This window comes from Eulemur rufifrons, chromosome 30 (genome assembly GCF_041146395.1).
Source record: "Eulemur rufifrons isolate Redbay chromosome 30, OSU_ERuf_1, whole genome shotgun sequence".
Classification (NCBI taxonomy): Eukaryota; Metazoa; Chordata; class Mammalia; order Primates; family Lemuridae; genus Eulemur; species Eulemur rufifrons.
The window spans coordinates 23,579,475-23,600,894 of record NC_091012.1 but is presented as its reverse complement, the minus strand read 5'-3'; the positions used below and the strand labels follow the sequence as shown (position 1 = coordinate 23,600,894).

The 21,420-nt window shown below is 52.4% G+C and overlaps 1 protein-coding gene across 1 annotated transcript; it reads left to right on the top strand.

Moving 5' to 3' along the window:
* The first annotated feature begins 717 nt into the window (after positions 1-717).
* PRRG3 (proline rich and Gla domain 3) lies at positions 718-5,981 on the top strand. Its single transcript, XM_069463536.1, has 4 exons — positions 718-764; positions 3,502-3,539; positions 4,628-4,788; positions 5,165-5,981. Exons 2-4 carry the CDS (start codon positions 3,533-3,535, stop codon positions 5,693-5,695), a joined length of 699 nt encoding a protein of 232 aa, XP_069319637.1. The 5' UTR covers positions 718-764; positions 3,502-3,532; the 3' UTR covers positions 5,696-5,981.
* Positions 5,982-21,420: the final 15,439 nt, after the last annotated feature.

The window sequence follows — 21,420 nt, the reverse complement described above, 5'->3', positions numbered from 1 at the left end:
GCGCGGGGACGCTTGGTGCGAGGGCCTTGGGCTCGGCCGCCCGAGCCCGCTGCTGCGCCAGGTCTTCCGAGGGGCCGCATCCCGGATCACCACTGGGCCGGTGCGGTGGCCAAGGTCCCCTGCATGCCCCGGGCCCGCCGACCAGGCCCCGCCCCCCGGCGGCACGGGCGGGGGCAGGGGCGGCGCTGGAGGAGTGGGGCGCGGGCGCGCGGTGCTCGGTGCGCGCCGCCGCCCCTCCGGCCCAGCTTGCCCGCCCGCTCTCCCAACCCCCTCGGCCCGCTCTGGTCGCCCCCACCCCTCCTTCCACTCCTTGGCCCGCTGGCCCAGCGGCCCGGTGCGCAGGGCAGTGCGACGATCGCGGCCTGGCGATCGGAGCACGGCGATCGTGGCGCGCGAGGCTCGGGGCGCGAGGCCAGACCTGGCGCAGCGGGGTGTGTGGGGTGGGCAGCGGAGCAACCCCCAGAGGAGAGCAGGGGCAGGCAGGGGGGTGCCGAGGTAATGGGCAGGGCCTGGGCTTCCAGCTGAGAGGGGCGGGGGCTCCAGGCGCACTTCGGCCTTGGCCCAGCGGGCGACAGGGCTCCCGGGGCTGCGGGAGGACAGCGGCGCGGGGAGGGCGGGAGGGAGGAGACCGCTGGGCTGGGCCGGGGGGCTTGGCCGACGGGGAGCAGGTGGGCGGGGACAGGGGCCCTGCTGGAAGAGGCGCAGCAGCGAGGTGGCGGGCTGCGTGCGCAAACAGGGCGGCCGCCTCCTGGGCCCGGAGAACGGTGAGGCCGCTTGGGTTGGGCGCCCCAGGCCCTAGGGCATGGTTCGGTGTCCAGGGCCGCCGAGCTGGGCTCTGGCACTGTTGGGGAGGGGGGATCTGGAGGCTTGGCCGGGCCAAGGCGTTGGGGGTCTTGAGCAGCCCCGGACAAGTGTTGCTGGGCCAGAAGCAGGAGTTCCTGGGCAGGGCGCTGGTGTCCGGCAAAGGTGGGCAAGGACAGGCACTTTCAGTGCTGGCATGAATGGAAGGGGACAAGGGGGCCCCAGAGTTTGAATTTGAGCCTCATTTGGGAGCTGCCTTGTCACTGGGTGGGTCGATGAGTCATGAGATTTGGAGATCACAGAACCCTTTCTGGCGATCAGTTCTGAGTGACAGAAATAAAAAGGGCTAGGGTTTGGAGAAGTGGTTTGGAGGCCATGCCTTGGGACCCCAGGTGCACTGATGGCCACCAAGCTTCATGTGAGGGACTTTGGGAGCCGTGCCCCAGAGTGAGTGCTGTGATTCAGAAGCTTCAGCCTGGGGTGGGGTCGAGGAAGGTCTTTGTGGTGGCCAGTTCCCCTCCTTCCTTCCTCTCCAGGCTGCCAGGATTCAGCTGTGTTCCTGTGGGGAGTGGGTTAAAAATTCCATCAGCCTACAGTCAGCTTTACAGTAGCCACCAGAGGCAGGAGGGACATATACATGCGTGACTGCAGCATCATTCCCTGTCGTGGAGCCCTCACGCTCGCTTCCTCACTGTTGCCATAGTAACTGCCTATTGATGGTGTATTTATAGGGGAAGAAGCAGGCACTAAATTTTGGGGGTAGGAGAAGGCCTCATGGTAGGCCGCAGCGGCAGTGATGGTGGCCTCAGAATTGCCAGTGGAACTGTTTAGGGGACTTCCTGGCTCGTTTGAAGCCTAAAAATGAACTAAGGACTTCAGCAGGTGTGTGAGGATAACACGCATTTGGGTCTATGATAGGTGTGGGTGTGCATGCACCAAAGGTGGGTGTGTTTGGGACAAAAGGTGGCTATATGTAAGTTGTTATGTAATGTTTCCACATACAAATTTAAAAAACACTGCAGTTCTCTTCAATAAGCAATGAAACATATTTTTCTCTCTTCCCTTATTAGTAAAGCCTTTCCTGATTATTTTCAAACTGGATACAACAGCTCCATTTTTCTTCAATCAAAAAAAAAACCTCCACGCCCTCACTACATGAACCTCAGAGAGCCATGATGGAAGTAGAATTTGGAGATAATATTCCATCTTTGCTCTGATAAACACTGAGGCCAGTTTGCTCACAATGCAGGCCCGTCTGTTGACAAATTCACATGTTGATAGTTTTGGGTGATGTCATTGTGGGGTTCAAAAGAGAATGCCTCTTGACATGGTGTTTCCACAGATGAATGCTAGATTTGTTGTTTTTCCTTTAGTTTTAAATTTATGATTTATATCCTACCTGTTTGCTGGAAGGATTAGAAGACATATAAATTCACAATAAGATTCTGAAACCATAAATAGAAAACTGTATCCCACATCACAGGAGAGAGGCATATGTGCTCAACAGCTGGGCTGCCAGGGTGCCTGTGCTTGACTGGCAATGCTAATGCTGAGCTTCCTGGCAGCCCAGGCAAAAAGGGGCACACAAGGGGTTACATGGTTCACGTGTCTTGCATCTAGTTAGTCAGAAAACCAGAGCTTCTGCTTGGGGAGGGAAGCAGTGGGGTGACTGCTCCCCAGATGTGGACAACTGAGCCGGTGCTCTGGAATATGTGTGTGAGTGGGTGTGTATGTTATGGGGAGGGGCAGGAGGAGCAATGTGCTGTGCCCGCGGTTTATGTACTGGCTGGATAGCTCCTTAGCAGGAGGAAGGCTTTTGAACAGTAGCTCGCATTAGAGCCAACTCTTCTAGTTAGCATATTAGTGTTGATCATCTAAATCCATGTCTTGGTACTCTGCTGTGGTGGTCTTTAACGCAAAGAGAGGAGAGATATCTGGTTCCAGAAGATTCCAGGTATCTGCCTCCCTGTCAGGTGAAGATGAACCCAGCAGGTCATCTAGGTTTGGGCCTAATGGGTATGGCCAGGGATCTCAAGAATGCAACTGTGTTGTGCATGGAGGGTCTGACCCTCCGAGACATATGTCCCCAGAAGGTTCTTGGAGGCCAGTCTCAACCAGGCCATGGCATCTGAGATGGTCGTTGTTGCTGCCTTAAGCTTTGTTTTCAGGGGAACGTGCTTGTCATTAGAGGTATCTGGGACTCGCCATGGTGATCAAAATTAGTTTCGAATTCAGGTTCTGCCTCTGTCACTGTCATTTTGCTTAACCTTGCTTGAGTCCCTGTATCTCTGGGCTCATTTCTTCATCTTCCTCTGAGGGCCTTTCCAATTCAAAGGTGCAAAGACTCACTGAGGGGAACAAGGAAGGAGGAGCCTCAGCCTATAGGAGTTTTCCTTTTTTAAAGAAAAAGGCCAACTCTTAGGTCTTCTAGATGCTCTGAACGTGTTCTTGGGGGACATAGCTGAGAGGTTTGCTTTGGGCTCTGCTGGGATCCTTGAGGGGCTCCGGAGAAGAGCTTGGGGGGAGCATGAGAAGCAGTAGGAGCTGAGTGCTGCAGAGAGGGCACTGCAGCACATGGGGCATTGCTTGGACCTTTTGACCAGGCTTGAGGGGGCAGGAGGTCACATCCCAGGGCTAAAAGGGTACCCTTCAGATTTCTGGGAGTGATTTCACCACAACTTTGCTTTTCTCCTTTGCCAGGCAAGTGAGCCCCTGGAGCTGAGGGAGCATCATGGCAGGTGAGTTTTTTCCATGCCCAGGCGGAGCGGTGGAGGGCTATGCCCAGGGGCCCATGGGAAAGGCGTGTGCCCATCTTTCAAGTCCTTCCCAGCTTGCCTGTCCCCAGGGTGGCCCTGTGGCCATTGTCCAATGGGCGGAGCAGCAGCTTTGCCCTCTCAACTCTGGCTCCTTCCTGGAGCACGTGCTGGATGCACTTCCCCAGGCTGCTCGAGAGACACTAACGTGACAGGCAAAGACATACTAGCCAGGGCACCAAGGGCAGTTGCCTGACATGGGAACTAGGAAGGCCCACCTCTAGATGAACACCAAGAGCAAATATCACCTCTTATTTCATCCTTTAAATTTCGGCTCAGGCTTATGCGGGCGCATGGTTCATGTCATGCTGCTCAGCCCAGCTGGATCTGAGGGTCTCCCTTTGCACGGAGATGTGGCTGCCACCCAAAGGCATTTTTGCAGGAGGGGTCTTTGCCCAGTCTCCAAAGGCTTAGACTCCCCATCTAGACCCTTCTACCTCCCATTCCCAGAGGCACCCTCAGGTTCATGTGTGCCCAGGCTCCTGATCTAGCCCAGCCTGGCTTGGTACTAGACTGTCTTGAGCAAGACTCTTGATGCCAGGTGATCTAGTAGCATAGGTGGCTGGCTCAGGTGGAGGGATGCCACCCTGGTAGAGTTTTATGGGATTATTTGGTATCAGTCTCACCAGCATCAGCCTCAAAGAGGAATACATTCTCACAACAAGGAATCTGACTTTCCCTTTTCAAGGTGATGCAGAAGATACTGGGTATTTATTCACTGATGACTACAATACTCAAAATTCTTATTCTTTCTTGTCCCTGTGTACCATGCACTTCTCTCTTAGTTGGTTCCCATTTTCCTCCATATAATCAGGGGCCTGGGCCTTGTTGCGTCCATGGTATTCTAGACGGGAGTGTATGACGCCACAGGAAGTCAGCCCTTCCATCCCTTGGTTGGGAGCCTGGCATCTTGCCTGCTCGCTTTGCCTTGTTTCCCCCCATGATTGTGCTTCATGCATGGATTGGGCCTGGCTTGAAGGCCATTCCAAGCCTCAGTGCAGCTCTCTCTTCAGTGTTTCTGGAGGCCAAGAATGCCCACTCAGTCCTGAAACGGTTCCCTCGTGCCAACGAGTTCCTGGAGGAGCTGCGCCAGGGCACCATCGAGCGAGAGTGCATGGAGGAGATCTGCAGCTACGAGGAAGTCAAGGAGGTGTTTGAGAACAAAGAGAAAACGGCATGTACCGCCCTGGGGCTGGCTTCTGGGGTAGGAGTGGCCTCAGCAATAGCCAGAGCAGGCCCTGGTGTCTCAGATGGATTGAAGCAAGGAAGGGAAGCCACCCAGCCTAAGGTGTGGCCACGGGGCCATAGAGGAAAACAAAAAATGTGCTTACATTCCCAGCGCCTGACTCTTGGGGGGCCTCTTCACTTGGGAGCGTTGTCCTTTGTCCATGATGCATTCCGCAGCTTCTCTGCTAGGTCTCCGAGGCCAGTCGGATGGGGAAAGGTGGGAAGCAGCTGCGGGCTTTGCCGACATAATACGGCCTTGCTGAAGGCCTCTGAGGTCCGCCCGAAGTGTGAATGTCTGGTAAGTGGTGCTTCTTCTTTTGCAGATGGAGTTCTGGAAGGGGTACCCGAATGCAGTCTACTCAGTGCGAGACCCCTCACAGAGCTCAGATGCCATGTATGTGGTGGTGCCCCTTCTGGGCGTGGCGTTGCTGATTGTCATCGCCTTGTTCATCATCTGGAGGTGCCAGCTGCAGAAAGCAACCCGTCACCACCCCTCCTATGCTCAGAACCGGTACCTAGCCAGTCGCGCCGGGCACAGCCTCCCCCGGGTCATGGTGTACCGGGGCACTGTGCATAGCCAGGGGGAGTCCTCTGGGCACCGCGAGGCAGGGAGCAGCAATGCCCAGGTGGTGCTGGGGCCCAGCCGGGGGGGCAGAACCACAGTACGGCTCGAGAGCACCCTCTACCTCCCTGAGCTCTCCCTCTCCAGACTGTCCAGTGCCACCCCTCCCCCCTCCTATGAAGAGGTGACTGCGCCCCAGGAGAGCAGCAGTGAGGAGACCAGTGTCTCTTACAGTGACCCACCCCCAAAGTATGAGGAGATAGTGGCCGCCAACCCTGGCACTGACAAGTAGTAGGATGCGTGTCCCGTCCTGTATGAATGCCTCTTTCAGAGGCCTCCTATTTTCTTTTTAACTTTTTAAAGACTGTGCCACCACAAAACAGCCTTAGCCTCCTTGTTGCCAAATAATTCCCTAACCATGGAGTATTAGGAAGTCAGTTGTCAGAGACAGGTGGGGAGGGTGGGGTAGGGAGCATCATGGTCAAAGCCCCCTGGGAAGAGCTACAGGCCCCAGCATCCAGCTCTTCCAAGCGAGCGCTCCCCCAAAGCTCCACCATCCTGTCCTCCCATTAGGGACTGGCTTATCTTATGCCAAAGGAATCAACCCATTGAGTCGATTGTGGCCAGGAGGGCCACAGGCCCGGCCCCGGGGCTGTGGGGCTGGCTGGAGGCCTGTCTGTGTGTGGAAGCCTAAGCCACAGAGGATAGTGAGAGAAGCCAGCCCTTCAGCACCCCCTTCCCTTGACAGTTCTGTCCTTTCTGTCCTTGCTTACACTTTGAGGGCAGGGATAAGGATTGAGCAACAAACAAAATTTTAAAAAAGTAATGACAAATAAATAAATAATGAGTACAATAGAACAAAACTCTAGAACCCAGGCCATTCCTAGGAGGCCTAGTGAAATCCATCTTACAGATCTGTGACACTACCCCCTCCCCCTCCTCCACACTCCTGGAAGGAGGACGGGGTATGTGAAGGATGTGGGGCAGGGTCTGGATGGCAGAGCTACTTCCTACAGATTTACCAAGGGGCCCATGTGACTTTGCCTCCCCCAGACTTTGCCTCTGCAGACATGTGCACCAGCCATGCTAAAACCACTACCCACTAGCACAAGCCCACTCACAGCCCTGGAGCACTCTGCCGTGGGATACACTGACACTCCTGGCCCTACCTGTGCAGCCCATAGCCTTCCAATGGTTGGGGTGCAGGCTGGGCAGAGCTGAAGTTTTCTCCTTGTGAGGTTGATAACAGGACCTTGAGCTTGGCTTCCTTGGCACTGTGCTCTCTGGCTTTGAACTTTTAGGATACTTCCCTTTTTGTGAATAGGTGCATTGAAATTGAACTTCAGATTGAGGATTTCTCCTTAGGGATGGTGCCCACCTAGGGAGAAGATCCCAAAGTGTCCCTTTTTAAACATTTCTTTGTGGGGGAGCCTGTGACCTGGGATCAAAGGCCCATCTGGGGTTTGCTCTGCCAGCCTGTTTTCTGTGAGGCTTTGGACAGCAGTGGGGCAGAGGTGACCTGCCTTTTAACTATCAGTGACTGCACAAAAGATTCTGTTGACACCACCTCCCCCAACTCCCATCTCCATCCTCTGGCCTTAGCACCAAACAGTTTTTCCTCTGTGGTGCTTTAAAAAATGTAGCAAATTTTTGTGTGGCCCAAAAGAGTACACAGCCTAGGTCCATCGGCAACCACAGTGGTTTAAAACCCCCTCAGTCAACAGCTTCTTTCTGTCTAAACAGCTCTCCAAGACAGACATTGAGACTCAGTCTTCGAATGCAGCCCCTCCTTGAGGCCACAGATGACTTCTCAAGGCCCCTCCAGGCCTGGGGACTTGCCCCCAATTGTGCTTCAAGTCAGGAGGCCCATGTTCTGATCCCAGTGAGGCCACCAGCTTGGATGGCTTGCTCAAACCTGCAGCCAGAGTTTTCCACCCTCCCCCTACCTGTCGGGGCCCATGGAAGCTGAATAACCTAATGCCTGTGAGGTGCTTAAGGCACTAGGGAGCCAGGGAGGTTAGCCCTTAGGAAGATTCTTCTGGAAATGTGTCAGTTATAAGGGACCAGCCCTTCATATGCCTCTGATATCGAGTCTCCACCTGGGGAGTCAATCACCTGCCAGTTGACCTTTCTGTCCCCTTGCCCCTCCCTCCTGCAAAGCTCCAGACATGCTGACCAGGTGGCATTACACCTTTCCTTCCTTCCTCCTTCCCTCCCCTGTCCTTCCTCACAAAGGGATTCTGGCCTAGAAGGCCCCCACTTTTTCCTGACGGAGGCTGGGGCCCATCCCATTTGGCCACGTTGGACAACCTGGGGCCAGGCCTGGCCCTCCCAGTGTTTTCTCAAGCAGGTGCCCAAGCATGACCTGGGAACTGGCGAGAAGATACTCACCCCAATGCATCTGCTCACCAGTTAGCATGGAGCCAGGCATGGCCCCCACTGATCAGAGCCAAGAGATGCCCTCTGCCTTTGGCATCTGTTGTGCCCTTCCCTGCTGTGCCGCCCAGTAGCTTGAGGCTGGGTGGTGGCAGGAGAGAGTAGGAAGTGGAATCCTGGAGACTAGCCCGCAGAGGGCAGCATGTGTCCTTCAGGGGCTGGGGACAGGCCACGGGGACAGCCAGAGGCAGCTCCTTAAGGCCCGTGGTCTTCGGTTCAGGTGCTTCACAGCGTCCTTCCAGGTGGGCTTGTGCCGCAGTGTCTGGGATGGTTTTGCAGCACACGATGGGCATCACTCCTGCGGTGCACACTTGGCTTGTGCGAATGCCGTGTACATATCTTTTCAAACTCTGTCTTTGTATGGACGTGGATTTGATACAATTATAACTCTTCAGTAGCCACATTTTTGTTGTTTTTGGACTTGTATGTATGTGTGTGTGTGCACATGTGCACGTTGCCTTTTCTCATTGCTTATCTGAAACAATAGCCGGTGTGCGGCTATATTTGTACCAGGAGGGATCCGGTCTGAAGGGAGGAATGTCACCTCCTGGGGCTGGGCAGCCTGATGACAGGGCCCTGAGTGGCGAAAGGTGAGATTAGCTGTTGGAGCCCCCCCGAAAGTCGCTACCTTCTGCCCCCTCACAAAAGGCTTTGGAAAAAGACGAAGCAGCTCCATTCTGTGGGCCTCCGCTCAGTGGGACCGGCTCACACGCCCTTTTGGCACAGTGCCCTCGGCCTGGGCCTGGGCTCCTGTTCTGCAGGTGTCAGCAGCTGAAAGAAATCTGAGCCCTCCTGGGCATTTTTTTTTCTTTTGTGGAAAGATGTGTAACTATTGACTTTGGGTATGGTGGGGTTAGTTATTTAGATATTTTTCATTAAAAAAAAAAAAGAAAAGGCTTTAAAAAATTCCTTGAAATATCACTGTCCCTTGTTTTCAACCAAAAACTTTTTAAGGCTTTTTAAAACAAAAATCAAAATCCTATCCCTCCCCTGCTCCTTGTCGCCTTGGGTTTTCAAAACGAAAGCACAAGCGCAAGAGTGGGGCGCACAGGTGCCCAGCGTGCGCTCGCCCCCGCACAGCTGCGTCGCGCCCTGGCTGAGGGAGGCTCGATGCTGAGCAGTCTGAGTGGAGAGGCCCGGGCCTCTGCTCTCTGCCTGTCCCTCTGCCAATAGTGTGAATTCCTTAGGGTGCTTTGGAAAACAGGAATCTGCCCGACTTGTTGGACATTGCCTTTTTGGTAGCCTGAATGTGAGGAATTCAGGACAGGAAAGTGTCTTTTTGTTAAGTAGTTGGAGCCAGATGCTTCCCCTCTCCCCAGCCAGAGTTGATCCTTTGACAACCAAATGGCATCCTATGAGAAGAGGGAAAAAAAATCAGCACTGCCTCTAGATTGTTCTTTTGTCCGAGAGACAGAGAGAGAGATCAGGGAGAGAGGCCCTCTCCCTCACCCAGGCTCTGTGTTTGTAGGATTGAGAGAGTGCGCAGTCTGCTGTGGACTCTCACGGTCAAGGCTGAGATGGAGAGCTTGGCGGCAAAGCTGCAGGCCTCGGCGGCTTGTCAGATTGACAAGTAATGAAGCTCCATTTCAGGACTTCACCAGTTCAGAAACAAGCACATCCTCCCCCACTGAACTCTACTGATACTAATCACCATAATTAGCTAATTTAAAAGTACTGTAATCAGACTGCTGGCAACTACAGTAAAAGCCCATTAATTTGAAGCCCACTAATTCAGAACTTAGAGCAAATCAAAACTGAAGATAATTCACAGTAGCTGAGATTCTTGCTACATTAAAAACATTCTTCCCTTTAGTCAATTTTCAGGGTCTTCTGTGTAAGAGGAATCCAGTTTAAAATGAGTACTTTTCTCAAAGAAAAGGCTCAAGATATTAAGGATCCCTTCACTGTGCCTTCAGCTTTGGGGTTCAGCACTTCTCGTATGTACAGGGTGATCTCTTGTTCTCTCTCCGTTGAGGGGATGGTGGGTATTGCAGCCTTTCACTCTACTCCTTTATTTATCCTGTGAATAGCATAGTTAGTGAACTAGACTGCAGTTTAAAGTAGCACACGTTATGTATCTTTCTAAATATTCTGTCAAGCAGATGCTTCGCTATCAGACTGGCCGCACCCATCATTTGCTCCCAGATGTCCAACTTAGGGAGCATTCCCTTTCCCAGGCTGTGGGCGGCAAGTCTCTCTCTAGCAAGAATTTCTCTGACAAAGATCTCCGAACAGCACACTCCCTCAGGCTCAGTGCCTCCCAGTTGTCACACTGTGCTGCCATCTGACCCTGAACAGTGCCTGCCCCGGCTGCCCCCGGCACAGACCTTCAGCATCGACAAATCCCCGGCTGCTTCTGCCTCCCAGTCGTCTCCCCTTACAAATGCCGCGTTCCCAGGCCTGGACACACATGCTGCTTCCCTCTGTAATTGTGAATTTGTGACCGTGGAAACCCTGATATGTGCAACTGAGCTTATAAAAATGATTACTGTGAAATGGTTCAATTTTGGTACCGCTTTAAACTGTGCTGTATTCCTGTGTTGACCTTGTCCGCACTCAGTAATATGTCAGCATTTCACTGAAGCCTGGGGGCAACTTGCTTCTGATTCCTTCTCTCTCTCTCTCTCTCTCTCTCTCTCTCTCTCTCTCTTTACAATTGTTGAGTTTAGCTGTTAAACTTTGTCTCTTTCTGTACAAGAAAATAATGAACAATAATAAAGAGCAAATGATATCCACTTGAATCCTGCCCTCATCCATCTTGGATCCCTGCTGACTCCCAGACTCCCATGGGTATGGATGATTGGGTCAATCTGGTTTGTCCAAAAGCCAGACTGTAGATAAGAAAACAGCCCAAACCAGTTCAGGAGCAGGAAGCAGAGACGTCTGTCCGGGGTCCTAAAGTTTGTCCTCCTGCTATGTAAGATGATCTCCTGACCCTTCCCCCTGGGATGAGGTTAGTAAGATCTGTCACAAATCACAGTTAGTTAGCAACTTCCCTGTCACCTGATCCCTGGTTACTAACAGAGGTGTCCCTTGCTAGAAGGATGCCCTTCTTGATTTCAAAGCTGGGGGAGGGGTGAGAGGGACACATACTCAGGCTTTGCCCTGGCTGGGCTTCCTGAATTTTGAGGATAGCAAGGGTCAGGGGTGGTTCTGAGGGCAATGATGCCTTAGCCTCTGCGCAGAGGAAACTCCCAGCTGTTGGTGTGGAGAGAGATATAGCCACAGGAAGTCGCTGGCATAGGTTGTACCAAACCCCAGTAATGAAAGTAATCCACACTTTAATAGGGAAAGCCCTGGCGGTGGTGGGACAATGGCAATGAAATTCAGGGCCTCCTTAGAGGGTTGAATGTAGAGGCTGAATGCCAAGAATGGCAGGCAGAGGCCTTGGCCTTCCTTCTTGTCCCAGGCTGGGAAGTGAAATGAAGGCTCTTCAAGCAGACATCGGCACACAGAAGGGGTCATGTTCTTGTTAACGGAAAAGGACCCAAACTCTGTAAAATAATTTAAAGAGGTTTATTCTGAGCTGAATGTATGTGACTGGCCCGCAGCACATGGCCTCAAGAGGTCCTGAGAAAATGTGCCCACAGTAGCTGGGTTACAGTCTGGTTTTAGACATTTCAGGGAGACAGGAATTACAGGTAAAGTCATAAATCAATACATGGAAGGCATACACTGGTTTGGCCACAAAGGGTGGGACATCTCTAAGGAGGGGCTTACAGATAATAGGTGAGTTTAAGGTTCTTTGATTTGCAATTGGTTAAAGAAATGAAGCTTTGTCTAAAGGCTTGTAACTTAAGATAAGGCTGTCTGTTAATCAGAGACAAGCCGCTGGACATTTACTGAAACTCAGGTGATCGGGTGAGTATATTAATGACCTGCAGGTGTGGTTTGAGCTCTGTCTCATAGTAGCCTTAGGCCGGTTGATGAGCTGCAAAGGACATCTCCAAGAAGGGAGAGGGACATGAAGAGGCATGTCTGACCTCCCTTCTCATGGTCAGCAACTCAGCTATAGGGTATTTCTGGGGTCCCCTTGGCCAAGAGGGGATCCATTCAGTCTGCTGAGGGAGTTAAGATTTTATTTTAGTTCACATTCTGAACATGGGCTTTGAACTTTAGGTTGTTTTGCCAGAGACAAACATTCTAGGCAGTGACTTAGGGTCCCAGGCTAGCCCAAGCAAGGAAGCTAATACAACAGGTTTGCCCCAGGCTCCCAAAGTCCTCCTTGGACACCATCCATGGGACTGGGCCTCACTTGCTTGCCCACCTGCTCTACCATACGGCCACGGTGCCAGGGTAAAGGCGCTTGAATTGCTTGTGGTGGGTGAGGGCAAGTCAGGGGATGATGGTTGGGGGAGACGGTCCCTCCTCCAGTCTCTCCCCAGTCCCCGCTGGAGCAGACACAGAAAATCAGTTGACAGGCAGAAGCTGTGTTTCAGGGTTATGACTTGGGAAGGTGGGGCCTTCTCCTCACCTTCTCTCTAGCCCCCTATCCTGCACCACTGCCACCCCCTCATAGCAGCTGGCCTGAGACCACTTGGAATGAGGGATAGAAGGACAGCGGGGAGGACCTATGACTTGTGCTTGTAAGTGTACACCAGCCCCTGTATGTGCACTGACTGAGACAATCCTCCCAAGAAATCTGTGATGTGGGGTTTATAATCTATCTTATTTTATAGCAGAGGGAAGCAAAGCCAGAGAGGGCATGTCGTTTGGCCAAGAGCTCACAGAGAGGAGGTACTGGCCCCTTTGTGCAAATCCAGGTCTGCCCTGATTGCATAGAGCACGTTGGTCTCTTGGGAAGGGTAGCTTTGCTTTTGTCTCTGTGTTGACTGTCCATTCCTCCAGTGTCCCCTCTGCCTCTTCCTGCCTGACTGTTAACCCCTTAAAGGCAGGAACCATGTCTAAATTTTCTCACTACTTCTGTCCCAGAACACAGCACAGTGCCTGGATCACAGTAACTGTTCAATTAAAAACATGTGTTGACTGACTGTATCCTCCAATCAGAGCCTGAGCTCCAGGCATTATTAAATAGTTTGCTCGGGTTGCCATGACAAAGGACCACAGGCTGGGGAGCTTAAGCCACAGGAAAATATCGTCTCACAGTTCCAGAGGCTAAAAGTGTGAGGTCAAGGCAGTAGTAGGGTGGATTTCTTTTGAGGCTTGTCTCCTTGGCTTATAGATGGCTGTCTTCTCCCTCTGTCTTCACAGTATCATCCTTCTGTTCCTGTGTCCTACTTTCCTCTTTTTATAAGGACACAGTCAGATTGGATTAGGTGTCGCCCTATTGACCTCATTTCACCTTAATTACCTCTTTAAAGTTCCTATCTCCAAATACAGTCACATCCTATATGACATCCTGAGGGTTAGAACTTCAACATATGAATTTCGAGGGGATGGAATTCAGCCTACGATGCTCCATTCACGGCGTGGGGAGTCTGCTGCTCTTGCCCAACCTGAGCACACTGTACACACTCCAGAAAAGCTTGAGGGGTGGACATTGTGGCTTCTCTGAGATGCTGGCAGAGACAGGGGTACCTTGTCAGTCTTAAGCCAAGCCCCAGAGCAACTTCTTCCCTGCCACAGCTGGAAAGACCTGGGACAGCTGCCAAATGTCCCCACAGGGCAGGTGGGGTTGGGAGAGGAGAAACAGGGCTCAGAATGGTTTTCCAAGGGTCCCTCTGCGGGAAGTGATGGGAGGAACCCAAGGCCTGAAGAAAAGACAGAATGTTTGTGCCTCACAGATTTTTTTTTTTTTTATAGATAAAGTATGTTTTGGGGACTCACAAGACTGGCAGCTCCAATAACAGTGACTTTCAACAGTTTCTCTGAAGAGCTCAAACTGTGTGATGGATTCAGTTGCACCAGGATTTATGTGCTATGAAAATAAGAGACTGGGTGACATTTTATGTCAGGCTAGCTGCACTGAGTCACAGGAGCCCAGTGGGCAGGCCAGTCAGTGGTGGCACCCCTGGGTCCTGGAGCTGACAGGGCATATAGGGGTGGGAATACCCTCTGCCTGGAGCTCTGGGCACAGCTGGGTGGGGACCATAACAATGGTGCATGACGAACTTTACGTCCAGGGGCTCAGGTGTGGGGGCTTCCAGAGAAAGCCTTCCTGAGGAAGCCATAGCCAATCAAAGAGAAGGATATGCAGAAATCAGCCAGGCAAAGAGCATGGAAGACACCAAGCCATGTAGAGGGACAGCACGTGGAGGGGCCTGGAGCATGCAGCAAGCCCATCGTGTTTTTAAGGAAACAGGAAGACAGGATAGCATGAGGGAAAGACTTGTGCAAGATGAGATTGGCAAGGCAGAGGGAGGCCAGCCTATGCAGAGCCCTTCCAGGCTCAGAACTGTAGTGTTTTACCCTGGCAATGATGGGAGAGCACGGAAGGGTGCTTTAAGGAGGGAGAGGACATAGCCAGGTACGCTCTGCCTGCCATGTGGACAATGGGCTGCAGGGACTTGAGAATCAGAGAGATCAGAGAGGTCAGGCTATTGCAGCTGTCCAGGCAAGAGATGGCGATGGGATGGACTAGGCTGGTGGTGGAGGAGACAGAAATAGACCATTGAGAAAGTTTTTGCTCAAACTTTGGTATGCAGCATAGCATCTGATTGTTTAAAATGCAGATTCTCATACTCCGCCACCAGAGTTTGATTCCTTGGGTCTATGGTGAGGCCAGGCATATGCACTGTCACCGAATTACCCAGTCAATTCTTCTTCAGGGGACCTTTGCATCGCACTGGAAGAAACATTGAATTCTATGTTTAGGAGGCCAAATCACGCACGCAACTGATTGGGCTGGGAAGGGGTGAGGAGCAATTCCAGATGACTCTCAGGTTTCGGGGCTCAGTATTGGAGTAGATGGTGTGGCTCTTCTCTGGGAAGGGTCACGCTGGAGGAGGAGCAGATTTACAGGAGCAAAAGACCGTGGGTTTGAGTTGAGGCATGCAGTGTGAGGTGTGGAGTGTGTTCAGGCAGAGCTGAGGAGGGAGGCCTAGGCTGGAGCAGGAGGGAGCAGAGTTGCTCAAGTTACCAAAAAGACGATAAGTGTAGTCTTGAGTTCAGACCCAATGGCCCAGGAGGGAAGCCAGACAGGTGAGAGGAAAACCATGGGAGTGTAGTGTCCTGAAAACCAAAGGAGGATGTGTTTCCAGCAGGAGACGGTGGACAATGATATGAAATGCTTCCAAGAAGTCAAGGAAGATGATAGTGGAAGTGAATTCACTGGGTGGAGCTGTCATTGGTGGCCGTGGCTAGGGGCAGCTTCAGTTCAGTGGCAGCTGAGGAAGGCCACCTAGAATGAACACAGGGATGTCTGGGAGGCAGGAATGTGCAGGTAGCTCGCAGGGTGCCGCAAGCTTTTCAAGCAGTTGGGAAAGCACAGTAACATGAGACAAGTTGCCAAGGACAGATCATTTTGTTTTGTTTTTTGACATTCAGATCATTCCGATTCTGCAACTATTTTGCAATCTCCTATTACGTGTGTAGGCAGTGTGCTAAGCACAGAGGACACAGCGAGCAAAGCAGACAAGGTCTCTGCTCTCACAGAACCGGTGTGGGAAGGAGGCAATGATGTGAAATGCCAGGAAGAATCATGCAGGCGAGGGAGGGAAGTGGGAGAGCCAGGAGGGGACGAGACCGTGGCTAGAGCTGGAGCAGGGGCCCCAGCATGCGGGCAAGGCCAGGCCAGGCCCTGGGAACTGAGTTCTTCACATCCCACGGCTCCTTACCCACCTTTGCCAGGCAGGACCACTGAGGCACAGAGAGGCCAAGTGAATCCCCCAGGGCCACATCTCGGACTCAAACCCATGGCTGGGGAGTGGGCAGGAGAACGTCAGAGCTGGGGTTCTGATCCACTCTCTCTGCCTGGTGTATGCGGTTTGTCAGACAGGCCTCTGTTGTCTAAGAGTGGAAGGCAGGTCAGAGTGCAATAGGGGTTGAAGGATGTTTTTGGAAACTCTCTTGAGCCAGCTCCTCCCTGGGAGCGCCTCCGGGTCTAGCAAGGCCCCTGGAGTGTTAACCTGCTCGCCTTGGTTTGCCACTGAATTAGTGAACTGGATCACATCCCAGCTGTCTCTGTCCTCCACCCCAGCTTTTCCTTCTGTAAAATGGGGCCCAAAATGCTCAGGAGGAGTATGTACTTTATAGATGGGAGCTCTTGTCATCAGCTTCTTGTCTGAAATAACACACAGCTTGTCGGGGCTGCGTTTCTCACCTCAGGCCTTCTGTTACCGCCTCTTCTCCAGCCTGGAGAGGCACACACTGCTTGCCATTTTGAGCAGGCCAGTGTCTGACACTTCGAGTCACTATTGTAGCCTCTTCATCATTGTTGGCCGTTTTCCCTTGGCCTCTGGTTCTCCTGATCTTTACATACACGCCGCATTTCAGTCACTGGGCATGTGGACGATTGGAAGCGGGTGCATTTTGATCTGAGGACTCACTACACGGCTGAGGTCAAGCGTTCTGTGAGGTCACCTTGTCCAGCCCCTCCTGGGAATCAGGAAACAGGCCCCAAGGTTCCTTGGACACAGAAGCAAAGTGCCTTGGCCTCTCAGTTAGGGATGGGGGGAGGGGTAGGTGGCTTCTGGGCCATTGTAGGAGCAATAGGCAGGTGACTAAGCCCCTCCAGGTTTCTGAACTTGCTGCCAGCTTTTGGAGGAAAGGATTCGTGCATGGAGCAGTGGAGAGAAAAGGAGGAGGAAGAAGGAGCTGCTGGTCTTTGTCCCCACGCACGTGCAAAACGGTCTCTGGCTCCCAACCCCCAACAACTGGGTGCTCAGGAACCGCCGTCCTGTCCGCTGGTTTGTAAGCCAAGGCTATGCCTCTCCCCCGCCCCTTCTGCTACAGGTGCTCCTCTCCTACCCTCAAGACTATCAGAATTTCCACTCAATGCAGGAAAGATGTTTCTACCAATCTGAGTCCCCTTGGGAGGTAGCAGGCTGCAGAAGCTGTAGGGGCTGGGGACACTGGTTGGGCCATATCTCCCTTTGACCCTTTCCTCTCAGATTAGCCAAGCTCTAGTGAACACCCACCACACACCCAGCCAGGCAGGGTGTGGTAGAATTAAGGGGATGACCGCCACACAAGCAACGCCCTGCTACTGTCCCCACAGACCCATGGACTTCCTTCCTGTCTGCTTGCGTCTATCTGCCCACTAGAGCATGAGCTCCATGAGGACAGGGAACTTGTCCCCATTCCTAGTGCCTAGCACGTGGTCAATCTGTATTCAAGACAGCCATGCTGAATGAGAGGAGCCCACATTTGCAGACAGAAAATGGGACATTGAAGTGGTCCTGTCCCCATGATAGGGGTGGGTACTAAGGGCTGCCCCAGGTGGTCCCGCCACTTTCTTTTTCTCCCTCTCTGCTCACAAGGTGGCCTTCCTTCCCCAGGCCGAATACAGTCCCTGCAGTTTGATCCTTTGTCTGTTTGTCCTTCCTGTCTCTTTAAGGAGAGGAGGGACAGCTGCAAGGCTCTGCTAGTCCCCATTCCCCTTCCTCTCTAGCTGGGGGAGGGCCCTGGGGCTCCAGGGATGACCTCAATACCAGCTGCTTCCAAGAGCAGGAAGGGGAATTGTTTACAGGTCTGTAAGGTTTATTAACAACCCAAGGGGAAGCTCCCAGCTGCCTGGAATATCCGGGTGGGCTCACTCACTTGGGTTTGGGGCTGTAGCTGCCTCAGACTGGGCTCTGAGCAGGGTCAGCAGGCAGGAGGTCATCTTATCTGGTGGCTTTCATACTTTCCTTCAAGACATTTGGTTTGAATGACCTGTTACATAAAGCCCCGATATAAGAAAGTGATAAGAGCAGAACCACTCTGGATGAAAAGAGACTGGGGTCTGCCTTGAAGCCTAGGCAGCCCCCAGCATACTTCCCTGAAACCATGAAACACAGCCTGAAACCGTGTTTTGGATCAATCTTCCATGTGAAGATGGGAAACTGAGGCTCAGAGCTGGGAAAACAACTTGCCTTAGATGTCCCAGTGGCAGAGCTAGGAGTCTCTTAAAGGTGTGCTGGCTTTGGGCCTGGGTTCCTGCCACCTCCCACTGCTGTTTGCAAGCAGACCCTGAGCCTGTGAGAGTCTGAGCAGAGTCTTCTGCTGGCCGAACAGCTGGAAGAGCCCAGTAGTTGAAGGCATTGGTGGAGGCAGGTGATTGGGCAGGCCAGGACAGGCAGAAAGACAGACAGACACAAGGGCAGACAGGCAGGGAGCAGCCTGAGTTGGACACCTGCTCTATGGGTGCCTGGATGCCCTGTAGGTTTCAGGAAAACTTGGATGCAATTAACTGGATTTGTTTGGTCCCCAGTGGAGGCTCCGAGCTCACGATCACCTTTAGGGAAAAAGATGATATGTTTCCTTTGGAGATGCTTGGCTTGAAGGGAGAGAGTGCTTTCAACCCATCTTTTTCTGTTAATAAAATAGCTCTTATTTTAATAAAGATCCAAGCCCTCCAGCAAACAGTTCACAGGAAAGAAATACAGAAGATCAATAAACATATGAAAAATTGCTCAGGTTTATTCATAATTAAAGCAATATAAATTAAAGCAACAATGAGATAGATATCATTTTTCACCCATCAGAATGATGCCTTTTAAAGTTTCATGATATCTTCTGTTGATAAGGCTGTGAAAAAACAAGCATTTTCTTCCCCTTGGTGGGGTCCCACTTTGTGCAGCCTCTTCAGAGGGTACTTTGACAATATTGGTCAACGCAGATCAAAAGCATCAACACACATACCCTAGAACCCCACAATTCCACTTCTAGGCACCTGCTCTATAGAAATATTTATATATGTGTGAAAAGAGACGTTTAAGAACACTCAGTGCTACATTGCTTATAAAAGTGAAAAGCTCTGGACACCCAAAATGTTCATGAGCAGGTGCTGGGCTGCGTTCAAAAGAAATGAGCTAGATGTATTCTGACACGGAGCTATCCTCAAGGCACACTGTTCACTCAAAGAAGTAAGTTGTGGAATGGCATGTACCTCAGAGGTAAGATCTCATTTGTGTGAAACACTGTACACTGCAAACATATAAGCCAGATGTGCTCTGGACCCTTCCTTTCCATTCCCAGAAACATCTGTCAAACCTCCTAGTGAGCAGAGCCTTCCACTGAGGTGTTAAGTCTCTGCAGCCCATCATGCACACTTGGCCATGGGCCATCTTCCTGGACCCAGGCATCATGTAAGATTTGGCAGATCACTCTGCACCCTGCGTGCTCTAGCCCTTCAGACACCTGAGGTCAGTACACCACATAGTGGAGGCTTTTCAGAATGGCTGGAGTGCACGTTTAGGGCCATTTCAGGAGGAACTTACGGTGCATTATAGATTATAATTATGAAAAGGTTAGCATGTTAGAAGACATGCTAAGAGACAAGTTCAAAGTCACACAGCAAATTTTACCTCTCACTTCCTAGCCATCCTTGGCACCTAATCCAAGAGAAGCAGGCATGCTAAGGGAGTGAGATGCCAGGGTTTCTGTGTGGCATTGGGGGCCCAGGGATTGAGAAAGAAGTCTATCCGTGTCTTTGCTTGGCTTTGGGTGGGAGATTCCCATGCCACCAGGGGGCAGTGCCTCTAAGTGCACCTGGGTCCAGTGCCCATGTACCCAAGAAGCCCCAGCAGGTCACAGCCAGTTGGTAGACAGAGGGGACTCTGGTCTGGGGTCATTAGCTCAAGGCCCTGTGGTGAGCCAGCCCCGACACTGCTCTGCCTCTGCTGACTCCTCAGTGCTCCTTACAATCCAGCCACCCTGTGGGGAGGGGATTGTTAACTCCATTGTCCACGGGGAGACTGAGGCCCAAAGGGAAAAACTTGCCCAATGTCAAATCTGGAGGCCATGGTGAGATAGGATTGCCAGATAAAATACAGGATATCCAATTAAATTTGCACGTCAGATCAACCATGAGCCATTTTTTAGTGTAAGCATGGTTCAAAGGTTGCATGGAGCATACTTACACTATGGAATAATTTGGCGTTTGCCTGACATTCAAATTGACTTGTTGCCTGTATTTTCATTTGCTCACGCTGGCAACCATGGCCAGGCAGAAACCCATGGCTCCCAATTCCCAGGCTCCCGAGTCCCACTGAGACATGCAGCAGTTCCTCTGCTCCTAAGGTGGCCCTCCAGGAAGCTTGAATTTCATTGCAGCTGCTCTGCTGGAGCTGGGAAGGGCTTCTTTGGGGCCCCCCAGGAATCCGGGCAGGCCCTATATCAGCTCTGCTTCTGGAGAGCTCAGTCCTAGCACTGGACAGGTGGGACAGGGGTGAGGACAGGCAGCTCTGGCTGTGCCACCTTCTCAATCCTGGCCCCTCTCTTTCCTCTCCCTTTTCTGACTCCCTTCTTCCTTTCTTCCCCCTTCCTATTTTCCTCCTTCCTTTCTCCTCTTCCTCCCACCTGGCCCCAGCTGTGTTCCTTCTACAAATAGCCTCCTCTTTCCCCAAGGGCTCTGGGGCTGAGCCCTAGCATTGAGGATTCACCACTGGTAGTTGTAGCAATCAGGGTGGCCAGAGGACAGAGCCCATAGGATGTATACATGTATGTATGTGTATGCATATGCACATGTATGTAGAGATTGCCATTAAGGAACTGTCTCACGTGGCGGTGGGGCTGGCAAGGCCGCAGTGTGCGGGGCCGCCCGGCAGGCTGGAGACTTGGGCAGGAGCCGACCCGCCGTCCCGAGGCAGAATTTCCTCGTCTCTGGGAAACCTGTCTTTGCTCTCAAGGCCTCTCGACTGACTGGCCGAGGCCCGGCCGCGTCATCCAGGATGAGTCATCTTTACTTCAAGTCCGCTGATTGTAGACGCCACCCCAGCTGCCAGATACCTCCGCAGCGACACCTACACTAGGGCTGAGTGGAGTCACTGGATACTAGGGCCTGGCCCAGGTGACACCTGAACCTGCCCACCACAGTGGTTGAATCAGTAGGGAAGCTGAGGGAGAACTAGGGGTTCCAGTGGCTGCAGGCCACTTCCCTCCTGCCCTTCCCTCCCTTGGTTCTCAGGGTTCCTGCCAGGCTGACTCAGGTCGAAAAAGGCCACCTCCCTGCCTGGGGACTCTGGATTGGGGGAGGCAGGATGTACTCTGCAGAGAATACCTTCTGATGTGGCGGTGTGGCCTGAATTGTGGGCCAGAGCTGGGCTTGCAGAAGCCATGACAGGCCTGGGACCTAACCCCGCTTTGGCCACTGTCTGACTCTTGGTCTTTGTGCCAGTTCCTGCCTCTGCCTAGAAATGATGGAGAGTGGACCCTGCCTGCCCCTCAACAGGTTAAGTCCAGGGATCTGTGAGTCAAAGCATTTCTCACGGGCAAAAGCTCTGAGCTGTATCTCTTTTCCTAAGTTGCTTACACAGTAGCAGGGGAGAAGGCCATGGACCAGCTAACAAGATACAACAGGAACAAAAGGTGCTGAGTCCAAGGCCTGAGCCCAGAGAGGGAGTCTGGCTCCACCCCCATAGCCGGATATATATCGTCCTTGAGCTCCTGCGCCTTGAAAAGGTGATTTTCCAAGTGTCTCTGCTGTGCCTGCACCCCGCGCATCCTTCGCCAGAGCTTACAAGTGAACAACTGGCTGTG

Excerpts from the sequence above, each read along its gene's own strand:
- PRRG3 (XM_069463536.1), top strand. Across the intron at positions 4,789-5,164 it reads TTGAGAACAAAGAGAAAACG|ATGGAGTTCTGGAAGGGGTA; the intron begins GCATGTACCGCC and ends CTTCTTTTGCAG.